Source organism: Rhinoraja longicauda, chromosome 35 (genome assembly GCF_053455715.1).
Source record: "Rhinoraja longicauda isolate Sanriku21f chromosome 35, sRhiLon1.1, whole genome shotgun sequence".
Taxonomy (NCBI): Eukaryota; Metazoa; Chordata; class Chondrichthyes; order Rajiformes; family Arhynchobatidae; genus Rhinoraja; species Rhinoraja longicauda.
Genome location: NC_135987.1, coordinates 5,186,910 through 5,199,266, shown reverse-complemented (window position 1 = coordinate 5,199,266; position 12,357 = coordinate 5,186,910). Strand labels below are relative to the sequence as shown.

Below are 12,357 nucleotides of genomic sequence, written 5' to 3'. Positions count from 1 at the left end.
AGTACAGGCGATTTTGACGGAGTGGTTCATCTTGCTCCTCTAGTATCTTTGCCTCTGCCCCCTCCAGCCCTCTGCTTCATTTCTCCCTGGTTATTGCCTTCAGTCACCCTGCTTTGTAGCCTGCTTTGTTTCTGCCAGTGCACCTTGCCTGGTGTCCCATACCTGTGAAAGTGCAACACTGCCTTAGTCCTCAACCTTGACCGTAGCTTGAGAAAGGAAGCTGACAGACAAATGACCTTCCATTGACGATGAATCAGAAGCATTACAGATCAATGCTTCCAAGGTTGACATCTCGGAGGAGTTCAAACCACCGCTGCTTTCTTGGTCACGGGTTTATCACAGGTGACGCTGGCAGTGAGCAGAGGGGAAACATAACTTCTCATAGTCGCAAGAGTCTTTCATCAATGAATTGAGTTGCCTCCCCCACTGTTGTTAGTCCACAGGTTGTCACCTTCTACTGTAAGGTGGGAATTCGTAGCTGTTTACCTCTTGTGTTTCATTGAGGTCCCTCTGTCTCTCCTGACTCATTGCCCACTGATTAGATGTTTGGAGAAAAAGGATGGGTGACTTTTTGGTTGGGATCCTTCTTCAGACTCCTGAGGAAGGTCTACAGTTTATTATTGTCACGTGTACTAAGCTTTTGTTTGTGTGCTATCCAGTCAAAGAAAACACCAGCCCTGAATACAACCAAACTGTCTATAGTGCACAGATAAGGCATAAAGGGTACAACGTTTAGTGCAAAGATATAACACTGAAGTCCAATAAAGTTCAACTAAGGATAACCCTCTTTTTCACACAGAGGGTGATGGGTGTATGGAACAAGCTGCCAGAGGAGGTAGTTGAGGCTGGGACTATCCCATCGTTTTAGAAACAGTTGGGCAGGTACATGGATAGGACAGATTTGGAGGGTTATGGACTAAGCGCAGGCAGGTGGGACTAGGGTAGCTGGGACATTGTTGGCCGGTGTGGGCGAGTTGGGCCGAAGGGCCTGTTTCCACACTCTTATCAATCTATGACTCTATGACTCTAACTCAAAGGTCTCCAACGAGGTAGATGGGAGGTCAGGACCCCTCTCTAGTTGGTGATAGTTCAGTTGCCCGACAACAGCTGGGAAGAAACTGTCCCTGAATCTGGAGGTGTGCGTTTTCGCACTTCTGTACCTCTTGCCTGATGGGAGAGGGGAGAAGAGGGAGTGACTGGGGTAAGACACTAGTCCTTGATGATGCTGCTGGCCTTGCCGAGACAGCGTGAGGTGTAGATGGAGTCAATGGAAGGGAGGCTGGTTTGTGTGATGGCCACGATGCAATGCAGTTTCTTGCGGTCTTGGATGGAACCTTTCCCAAACCAAGCTGTGGTGCCTTTCTGGAAGATGCTTTCTAGGGTGCCTTCTATGGGTTACCCCAGGTTTTCTGGCTCCCCCCACATCTGAAAGATCTGCTGGTTAATTGGCCACTGAAAATTGTGTGGGCGAGTTTTGGGTGAATCAAAGGAAAGTGCACATCAACGATAGACACAAAATGCTGGAGTCTGAAGCAAGATCCCAACGCGAAACGTCAAGGCAGCACGGTGGCGGAGCGGTAGAGTTGCAGCCTTGCAGCACCAGAGACCCAGGTTCAATCCTGACTGTGGGCGCTGTCTGTACAGAGTTTGTACGTTCTCCCTGTGACCGAGTGGTTTATCTTCGGGTGCTCCGGTTTCCTCCCACACTCCGAAGTGGTACAGGTTTGTTGGTTAATTGGCTTCGGTAACATTGTAAATTGTCCCTAATGTGTAGAATAGTCATAGAGTCGGAGTGATACAGTGTAGAAACAGGCTCTTCTGCCCAACTTGCCCACACCGCCCAACAATGTCCCAGCTACACCAGTCCCACTTGCCTGCGCTTGGTCCATATCCCTCCAAACCTATCCTATCCATGTACCTATCCAACTGTTTCTTAAACGATGGGACAGTCCCAGCCTCAACTACCTCCTCTGGCAGCTTGTTCCATCCACCCACCACCCTTTGTGTGAAAAGGTTACCCCTCGGATTCCTATTAAATCTTTTCCCCTTCACCTTGAACCTATGACCTCTGGTCCTTGATTCCCCTACACTGGGCAAAAGACTGTGCATCTACCCGATCTATTCCTCTCATGATTTTGTACACCTCTATAAGATCACCCCTCATCCTCCTGTGCTCCATGGAATAGAGACCCAGCCTACTCAACCTCTCCCTATAGCTCACACCCTCTAGTCCTGGCAACATTCTCGTACATCTTTTCTGAACCATTTCAAGCTTGACAATATCTTTCCTATAACATGGTGCTCAGAACTGAACACAATATTCTAGATGTGATCTCACCAACGTCTTATACAACTGCAACATGACCTCCCTACTTCTATACTCAATACTCTGACTGATGGCCAAAGTGCCAAAAGCCTTTTGGACCACCTTATCCACCTGCGACTCGACCTTCAAGGAACCATGCACCTGTACTCCTAGATTCCTCTGCTCTACAACACTACCCAGAGGCCTACCATTTACTGTGTAGGTCCTGCCCTTGTTCGACATCCCAAAATGCAACACCTCACACTTCTCTGTATTAAATTCCATCAACTATTCCTCCGCCCACCTGGTCAATTGATCCAGATCCTGATGCAATATTTCACAACCATCTTCACTATCTGCAAAACCACTCACTTTTGTATCATCTGCAAACTTGCTAATCTTGCCATGTATGTTCTCATACAAATCATTGATGTAGATGACAAACAGTAACAGGCCCAGCACCGAACCCTGAGGCACACCACTAGTCACTGGCCTCCAGTCTGAGAAGCAACCTTCCACCATCACCCTCTGCTTCCTTCCATGGAGCCAGTTTGCTATCCATTCAGCTATCTCTCCTTGGATCCCATGCGATCTAACCTTCCAGAGCAGCCTACCATGCGGAACCTTGTCGAACACCTTACTGAAATCCATGTACACAACATCTACAGCTCTGCCCTCATCGACCTTTTTGGTCACGTCTTCAAAAAATTCAATCAGATTTGTGAGACACGACCTCCCACGTACAAAACCATGCTGACTATCCCTAATCAGCCCTTGCCCGTCCAAATGCCTGTATCCCTCAGAATACTCTGTAGTAACTTTCCAACTACAGATGTTAAGCTCACCGGCCTATAGTTTCCAGCATTTTCCCTGCAGCCCTTCTTGAAAAGAGGAACATCTGCCACCCTCCAGTCTTCCGGCACCTCTCCTGTATTTAAGGACGACGTGTAAATTTCAACATGCGTAAATAGTGTTAGTGCACACGGTGGTCGCTAGTCGGCACGGACTTGGTGGGCCAAGGGGCCTGTTCCCACGCTGTATCTTTAAAGTCTAAAGTCATCTATCCACTTTCTCCAGAGGTGCTGCCTGACTCGCTGAGTTACTCCAGCATTTTGTGTCTTTCGTTAGTATAAACTAGCATCTGCAGTTCTTTTTTTATTACATTATAGATAGTGAAGAGTCTGTGGGGGAGAATAAATTACAGGGAGAGGGGCGAGTTAATAAGGTTGCTCTGAGACCCAGCATGACTTTGACGGGCCGAATGGCTTCCTACCTTGCATGGAAATATGAGAAGCTGTCTCACCAGCCTGGAATGTGTGAGGAGAATCCACTGCTGTGTTAAATACTGTCTATGCCAACTGGAATTTTGTTAGCTCCGAAACATCCCCTCCAACAACTTCCATCTTCTCACATCCCAAATCACTTCCACTGAGCTTCCACTTCTACTTTAACCCTCTCTAAACTCATGACTTGGTATTCCCCGAGCCTTTGAAATAATCCTTGCAAATCTGGTTTGCAGACATAGCAGCAGAAGATTGTGGCGCACTCCTTATAGACAATAGACAATAGACAATAGGTGCAGGAGGAGGCCATTCGGCCCTTCGAGCCAGCACCGCCATTCAATGTGATCATGGCTGATCATTCTCAATCAGTACCCCGTTCCTGCCTTCTCCCCATACCCCCTGACTCTGCTATCCTTAAGAGCTCTATCCAGCTCTCTCTTGAATGCATTCAGAGAATTGGCCTCCACTGCCTTCTGAGGCAGAGAATTCCACAGATTCACAACTCTCTGACTGAAAAAGTTTTTCCTCATCTCAGTTCTAAATGGCCTACCCCTTATTCTTAAACTGTGGCCCCTTGTTCTGGACTCCCCCAACATTGGGAACATGTTTCCTGCCTCTAACGTGTCCAACCCCTTAATAATCTTATACGTTTCGATAAGATCCCCTCTCATCCTTCTAAATTCCAGTGTATACAAGCCTAGTCGCTCCAGTCTTTCAACATATGATAGTCCCGCCATTCCGGGAATTAACCTAGTAAACCTACGCTGCACGCCCTCAATAGCAAGAATATCCTTCCTCAAATTTGGAGACCACAATTGCACACAGTACTCCAGGTGCGGTCTCACTAGGGCCCTGTACAACTGCAGAAGGACCTCTTTGCTCCTATACTCAACTCCTCTTGTTATGAACGCCAATAATTCCATTGGCTTTCTTCACTGCCTGCTGCACCTGCATGCTTCCTTTCAGTGACTGATGCACTAGGACACCCAGATCTCGTTGTACGTCCCCTTTTCCTAACTTGACACCATTCAGATCATACTCTGCCTTCCTATTCTTACCACCAAAGTGGATAACCTCACACTTATCCACATTAAACTGCATCTGCCATGCAGCCGCCCACTCACACAACCTGTCCAAGTCACCCTGCAACCTCATAGCATCTTCCTCACTGTTCACACTGCCACCCAGCTTTGTGTCATCTTTGACGTGTCACTCGCCTGAGGGTGGTGAATCTGTGGAATTCTTTGCCACAGAAGGCTGTAGATGCAAAGTCAGTGGATATTTTTTACGGCAGAGATAGATAGATTCTTGATTAGCACAGGTGTCACAGGTTATGGGGAGAAGGCAGGAGAATTGTGTGCAGTTTTGGTCTCCTAATTTGAGGAATGACATCCTTGCTATTGAGGCAGTGCAGCGTAGGTTCACGAGGTTAATCCCCGGGATGGCGGGACTGTCATATGAGGAAAGATTGGAAGGACTGGGCTTGTATTCACTGGAATTTAGAAGGATGAGAGGGGATCTTAGAGAAACGTATAAAATTATAAAAGGACTGGACGTGCTAGATGCAGGAAAAATGTTCCCAACGTTGGGGGAGTCCAGAACCAGGGGCCACAGTCTTAAGAATAAAGGGGAAGCCATTTAAAACTGAGATGAGAAAAAACGTTTTCACCCAGAGAGTTGTGAATTTGTGGAATTCTCTGCCACAGAGGGCAGTGGAGGCCAATTCACTGGATCAATTTAAAAGATAGTTAGGTAGAGCTCTAGGGGCTAGTGGAATCAAGGGATACGGGGAGAAGGCAGACACGGGTTACTGATTGTGGAAGATCAGCGATGATCACAATGAATGGTTGTGCTGCTTGAAGGGCCACATTGCCTCCTCCTGCACCTATTTTTCTATGTTTCTATGTTTTTCTAATGGGGTTTGGAGGGAGAGATAGATCAGCCATGATTGAATGGCGATGTAGACTTGATGGGCTGAATGGCCTAGTTCTGCCTCTGGAACGTATGACCTTATGGCCTTTAAAATGGACGCTTGATCTAAAGGGGTTACTGGATGAAAGTGTCTTCACCTCCTGTGCTTGCCCTGTAACTCCAGCTTGTGTCCATGTCAACAGTGACCATAGAAGGAACTTCTCACCAGGGACATTCAAGTTTGGAGTCAAATTTGTCTTTGCTTTGAGAAAAAACCCCACACAAAGTGCTGGAGTAACTCAGCGGGTCAGGCAGCATCCCTGGAGAACTTGGATAGGTTTCCTTTTAGGTCAGAACCCTTCTGAGTCCTAACCTGAAACGTGACCTATCCGTAAAATGCCGATGTAACTCAGCGGGTCAGGCAGCATCTCTGGCGAAAAGGAATAGGTGACCTTTCGGGTCGAGGCCCTTCTCCAAACTGTGTTAGGGGAGAGGGAAACCAGAGGTACGAAAAGGTACAGAACAAATCAGAGCTGGCACCGATGGGCAGGGAGCCCACAATGGTCCATTGTTGGCAGTGGAGGAGGTGATAACAAAGAGAACAATGAAACTAGCAGGACGACTATGGTGGGGGAGGGGACATACTCCAGCATTTTGTGTCAATTTTCGGTGTAAACCAGCATCTGCAGTTTATCCATGGACAACCTGCTGAGTTACTCCAGTACTTTGTGTCTTTTTCTTTTGTAAACCAGCATCTGCAGTTCCTCGTTCCTACGAGTTGTAGCTTTGATGTCGGGTGGAAGCCACCGGTCGGGGGTGGTGCGAGATTGCATTTTTGACCTGTTCTACCTCTGTGCAGAATATGCCACTGTGAAGGGGATGACGAGGGTCCACTCATCACGCCATGCCACTGCACCGGGAGCCTGCGGTACGTGCACCAGGCCTGCCTGCAGCACTGGGTCAAGAGCTCGGACACACGCTGCTGCGAGCTCTGTAAATACGAGTTCATCATGGAGACCAAGTTAAAACCACTGCGCAAAGTACGTACCGAGCGGCGCTGGGCTGGGCGAATGACCGCGGTTGTCCAATGTCCTCCTGCCTCACGCGTACAGGTCCCACCACACCGCGGCACGGTGGCACAGCGGTAGAGATGCCGCCTTACAGCGAATGCAGCGCCGGAGACTCAGGTTCGATCCTGACTGCAGGTGCCGTCTGTACGGAGTTTGTACGTTCTCCCCGTGACCTGCGTGGGTTTTCTCCGAGATCTTCGGTTTCCTCCCACACTCCAAAGACATGCAGGTTTGTAGGTTAATTGGCTGGGTAAAATGTAAAAATTGTCTCTAGTGTGTGTAGGATAGTGTTAGTGTGCGGGGATCGCAGGGCCGCGTGGGCCCGGTGGGCCGAAGGACCTGTTTCCGCGCTGTATCTCTTAAAAAAAAATCCGCCCACTGGCAGTCCGGCACCTCCTTTAGTCCAGGCAAAATCACAAAAGCCCATGACATTCACCCTGGAAGTCCCCCCCCCCCCCCAAGAAAATGTGGGGCCTAGGCCGGGTGAGGCGGCCGATCCCGACCTCATCGGGGCTTCCGCGGTCGATCGGCGGGTGGGATTTGCCCCCCTGCGGCCGGGGCTCCGGAACTCCATCCCGACCAGAGCCGGCAGATCCACTCCCGGCCCCACGGCGGCCTAGGCGGAACGTTCCGGTACCGTTGGATTCCTCTCAGAGGCCGTGGTCTCTGTTGGTCCGCCAAGGCGGATAGTCCAGCAAGGGTCTGGAACCAAGGGTGCTGGGAAATCAGCGGTGGATCTGTAGTTTGTAATTAGCACAGGTTTACAGCCACGATTATAAGATCGTCAATGATAGGGAGCTAGAAGCATCAAGTCATGCAGCTTGGAAACGCCCGTGACCCAACTTGCCCACGCCAACCAAAATGCCACATTCACACTGGTCCCATCTGCTGATGATTGTCTGATATCCCTGTAAACCTTGCCTGTCCATGTACCTGTCCAAATGTCCTCAACTACCTCCTCCGGCAGCTCATTCCATAGACCCCCCATTCTTTGTATGGACTAAGTTGTCCCACGGGTTTCTGTTAAATTGTTTCTCTCTCCACCTTAAACCTAGGTTGTGTGGTTCTTGATTCCCCTACTCTAGGTAATAGACTGTGCATTTACCCCATCTATGCCCCTCATGATCTTGTACAACTCTATAAGATCATCCCTCAACCTCTCCCTACAGCTCAGGTTCTCGAGTCCTGGTCAGCAGGCTTGCAAGTTCTGGAGGAGCTTCTCCACCTGGATATGGTGGTGACACTGCCTCATAGCTCCAAGCACCCAGCTTTGTCCTGAACCTTGGGTGCTGTCTGTCTGTGTGGTTTACATATTTGCCCTGTGATGGTCTGGCTTTCCGCCAGTTTCCCCTCGTGTCCCAAAGTGCGTGGGTTGGTTGGTTAATTGGTAGCTGTGTTATTACTGTGCCGCTTGGAGGCAAATGAATCAAAGGGGTGGGCATGTGAGAGAGGCCACGTTGTGGAGGATATTAGACAATATAGACAATAGACAATAGGTGCAGGAGGAGGCCATTCGGCCCTTCGTGCCAGCACCGCCATTCAATGTGATCATGGCTGATCATTCTCAATCAGTACCCCGTTCCTACCTTCTCCCCATACCCCCTGACTCCGCTATCCTTAAGAGCTCTATCCAGCTCTCTCTTGAATGCATTCAGAGAATTGGCCCCCACTGCCTTCTGAGGCAGAGAATTCCACAGATTCACAACTCTCTGACTGAAAAAGTTTTTCCTCATCTCTGTTCTAAATGGCCTACCCCTTATTCTTAAACTGTGGCCCCTTGTTCTGGACTCCCCCAACATTGGGAACATGTTTCCTGCCTCTAACGTGTCCAACCCCTTAATAATCTTATACGTTTCGATAAGATCTCCTCTCATCCTTCTAAATTCCAGTGTATACAAGCCTAGTCGCTCCAGTCTTTCAACATATGATAGTCCCGCCATTCCGGGAATTAACCTAGTAAACCTACGCTGCACGCCCTCAATAGCAAGAATATTGAGAGGACGTGCAAGCTTTGGAGAAGTGATTTACCAAGATGTTGGCGACACTTGACGGACTGAGTTTTGGGGAGAGGTTGGTCAGGTGAGGAGTTTATTCCCTGGCGCATAGGTGGTTGAGGGATGATCTTATAGAGGGGTATAAAATCATATGGGGCATAGCGAGAGTGAATGCACACACATTTCCCAGGGTAGGAAAACCAAGATTGAGAGGGCTTAGGAGAGAAGGAAAAGATATAACAGAAACTCGTGGGATGTCTTTTTCATGCAGTTTGGTGAGGATATGGAACGTGCTGTCGGAGGAGGTAGTTGAGGCAGGTTCAAATAACAACATTTGAAAGATTCATTCGGGGAGGTGCATGAATAGGAATGGTTTAGATAGATGGGAGTCAGATGCAGGTAGATGAGACTAGCTTCGATGGAGCATCTTGGTTGGCATGGGCGAGTTGGGCCGAAGGGACTGATTTCATGCTGTATGACTCTGATGATGCATGACTCTGATGGCACAGCGGTAGAGTTGCTGCCTTCCAGCTCCAGAGACCCAAGTTTGATCCTGACTATGGGTGCCTGTCTGTATGGTCTGTATGTTCTCGTGGGCTTTTTCCGGTTTCCTCCCACTCTACAAAGACGTAGGTTAATTGGCTTGGTATAGATGTAAATTGTCCCCAGTGTGTGTAGAATAGTGTTTGTGTGTGGGGATCGCTGGTCGGTCGGTGCAGACTCGGTGGGTCGAAGGGCCTGTTTCCGTGCTGCATCTCTAAACTAAACTAATCTCAACTAGACTCTAATTGTATTTACCTGAGCAGGCAAATCCAATATGGAAGATGGACACATAAACTACTGGAGTAACTCAGCAGCACAGGTGGCATCACTGTAGAGAAGGGTCTCGATCCAAAACGCCACCCATTCATAGAAACATAGAAAATAGGTGCAGGAGGAGGCCATGTGGCCCTTCGAGCCAGCACCGCCATTCATTGTGATCATGGCTGATCATCTACAATCAGTAACCCGTGCCTGCCTTCTCCCCATAACCCTTGATTCCACTAGCCCCTAGAGCTCTATCTAACTCTCTCTTAAATTCATCCAGTGAATTTGCCTCCACTGCCCTCTGTGGCAGAGAATTCCACAAATTCACAACTCTCTGGGTGAAAAGTTTGCTTCTCACCTCAGTTTTAAATGGCCTCCCCTTTATTCATTCCTTCACTCCAGAGATGCTGTCTGTCCTGCTGAGTTACTCCAGCATTTTGTGTCTTCGGTTTAAGCCAGCATCCACAGTTCCTTCCTACACAGATTCAGCCTGGAACAGGGTCTAGGTGCAGCCCAGGAGTGGGAGTGAGAGCCGTCTGCCAGCAGAGCTGAGAGAGTTTGCAACGTGTGAGGTTCGCTGTGCATGCACGGTCTGATGCTGTTTACCTTCCTTACACAGTGGGAGAAGTTGCAGATGACAGCAAGCGAAAGGCGGAAGATCCTGTGCTCAGTCACGTTCCATGTCATTGCAATCACCTGTGTGGTGTGGTCATTATACGTCCTCATTGACAGGACAGCCGAGGAGATTAAACAAGGCCAGACCAACGGTAGGTACACCTCTCCCCTGCTGTTGTGCACCTCCCCCTCAAACACCATCACCCATGTAGAAGAACAAAACTGCACACGCTGCTTTAAGTCGAAGGTAGACACAAAATGGTGGAGTAACTCAGCGGGTCAGGCAGCATCTCGGGAGAGAAGGAATGGGTGACGTTTTGGGTCGAGACCCTTCTTCAGACTGATGTCAGGGGACTGCCCTCTCCCCTGACATCAGTCTGATTTAGGATCTGGTGGGGATGGGTCAGTCACTGTATAACACTGGGGTACAGTACTGGTGGGGATGGGTCAGTCACTACAACACTGGGGTACAGTACTGGTGGGGTCGGGTCTGTCACTGTACAACAGTGAGTTGTGGTGAGGCAGAGGGAATTGCAGAGCTCGGAGCTTTGGCTGGTGTAGGTGTGGCTACCATTGAAGGAACAATAAATGCAAGGGTGCTTGAGACCAGAAACAGGGAGGCAGATGCGTTGGTGGGTTGCAGGTGAAGAGGGCATCGGGGCTGGGGACAACAAGCCTGCAACGGGAATGAAAAGCACTGGCAGTTTTCCAGTTGAGAGCGAGCAGTCCGAAGAAGGGTCTCGATCCGAAAAGCCACCTATTCCTTTTCTCCAGAGATGCTGCCTAACCCGTTGAGTTACTCCTGCTATTTGTGTCTACTGTTTAAAGTAGCACCTGCAGTTCCTTCTTACACGGGGAGATCTCCCTACCTCCCCCCCCCCCCCCCCCCCCCCATCCGTTCTGGCTAAGCAAAGATCAACAGCACGGTGACACAGCTGAAGAGCTGCTGCCTTACAGCTCCAGAGACCTGAGTTTGATCCTGACTACGGGTGCTGTCTGTACGGAGTTTGTACGTTCTCCCTGTGACCCGCGTGGGTCTCCTCCGGGTGCTCCGGATTCCTCCCACATCCCAAAGACGTGCAGATTTGTAGGTTAATTGGCGTCTGTAAAATTGTAAATTGTCCCGCGGAGATAAATGGGTCTACTGTGGATAGGGTGAGCAGCTTTAAATACTTGGGAGTCCGCATCACAGAGGATCTGACATGGACAACACACATTGCCGCACTGGTGGGTAAGGCAAAGCAGCGCCTTTACCACCTTAGACAGCTGAGGAAATTCAGAGTGTCTCTGAGGATCCTTCATTGCTTCTACTCTGGGGCTGTAGAGAGCATCCTGTCCGGCAACATTACAGTCTGGTTTGGAACAGCTCTGCCCAGGACAGGAAGGCCCTGCAGAGAGTAGTCAAGTCAAGTCAAGTTTATTTGTCACATACACATACACGATGTGCAGTGAAATGAAAGTGGCAATGCCTGCGGATTGTGCACAAAAAAAGAATTACAGTTACAGCATATAAATAAAGTTAATAAGTTACTATAGTGTAGACAAAAATTTAGTATCCTCAGAGACACTCTGAATTTCCTCAGTTGTCTAAGGTGGTAAAGGCGCTGCTTAGCCTTCCCCACCAGTGCGGCAATGTGCGTTGCCCACGTCAGATCCTCTGTGATGCGGACTCCCAAGTATTTAAAACTGCTCACCCTATCCACAGTAGACCCATTTATCTCTAGTGGCGTGTACGTCCTTGGATGTTGAGCCCTTCTGAAGTCCACAATCAGCTCCTTCGTTTTAGTGACATTCAAGAGGATGCTGTTGTCCTGACACCAGAGTGCCAGATCAGCCACCTCCTCCCGGTAGGCCTTCTCATCGTTGTTGGAGAACCGGCCCACCACCACAGTGTCATCAGCAGAACGCACCATGGGAATTACACTCGCCCCCCTGCAGGACCTATACATCAGGAGGTGTAGATCGAGAGCAAGCAAGATTATGGGGGACCCCTACCACCCCAGTAACGGACTGTTCCAGCTGCTACGCTCAGGCAAACGCCTCCGCTGTCACGCTGTGAAAACGGGGTGGATGAGACTGAGTTTCTTCCCACAGGCCATCAGGACTGTTAACTATTATAACTCCAGGGACTAAATTTTGTCTTCTCTGTATTAACTTTTATTTATATGCTGTAACTAATTCTTTTTTGTGCACAATCCGCAGGCATTGCCACTTTCATTTCACTGCACATCGTGTATGTGTATGTGACAAATAAACTTGACTTGACTTGTGTGTGGGATGGCGCAAGTGTACGGGTTGATCGCTGGTCGGCATGGACTTGGTGGGCCGAAGGGCCTGTTTCTAAAATAAAGTACTAAATGTAAAGCATGTCA

At 49.2% G+C, this 12,357-nt stretch overlaps 1 protein-coding gene across 1 annotated transcript in view; it reads left to right on the top strand.

Annotated features, from left to right (window-relative positions):
* LOC144609938 (uncharacterized) overlaps nt 1–12,342 on the top strand; it is a 44,517-nt gene extending 32,175 nt beyond the window's left edge. The window contains exons 5-7 of the mRNA XM_078428344.1: nt 6,359–6,539; nt 9,990–10,137; nt 12,188–12,342. Coding sequence (XP_078284470.1) covers nt 6,359–6,539; nt 9,990–10,137; nt 12,188–12,342 — 484 coding nt within the window. The remainder of the gene's footprint in view (nt 1–6,358; nt 6,540–9,989; nt 10,138–12,187) is intronic.
* The last annotated feature ends 15 nt before the right edge of the window (nt 12,343–12,357 follow it).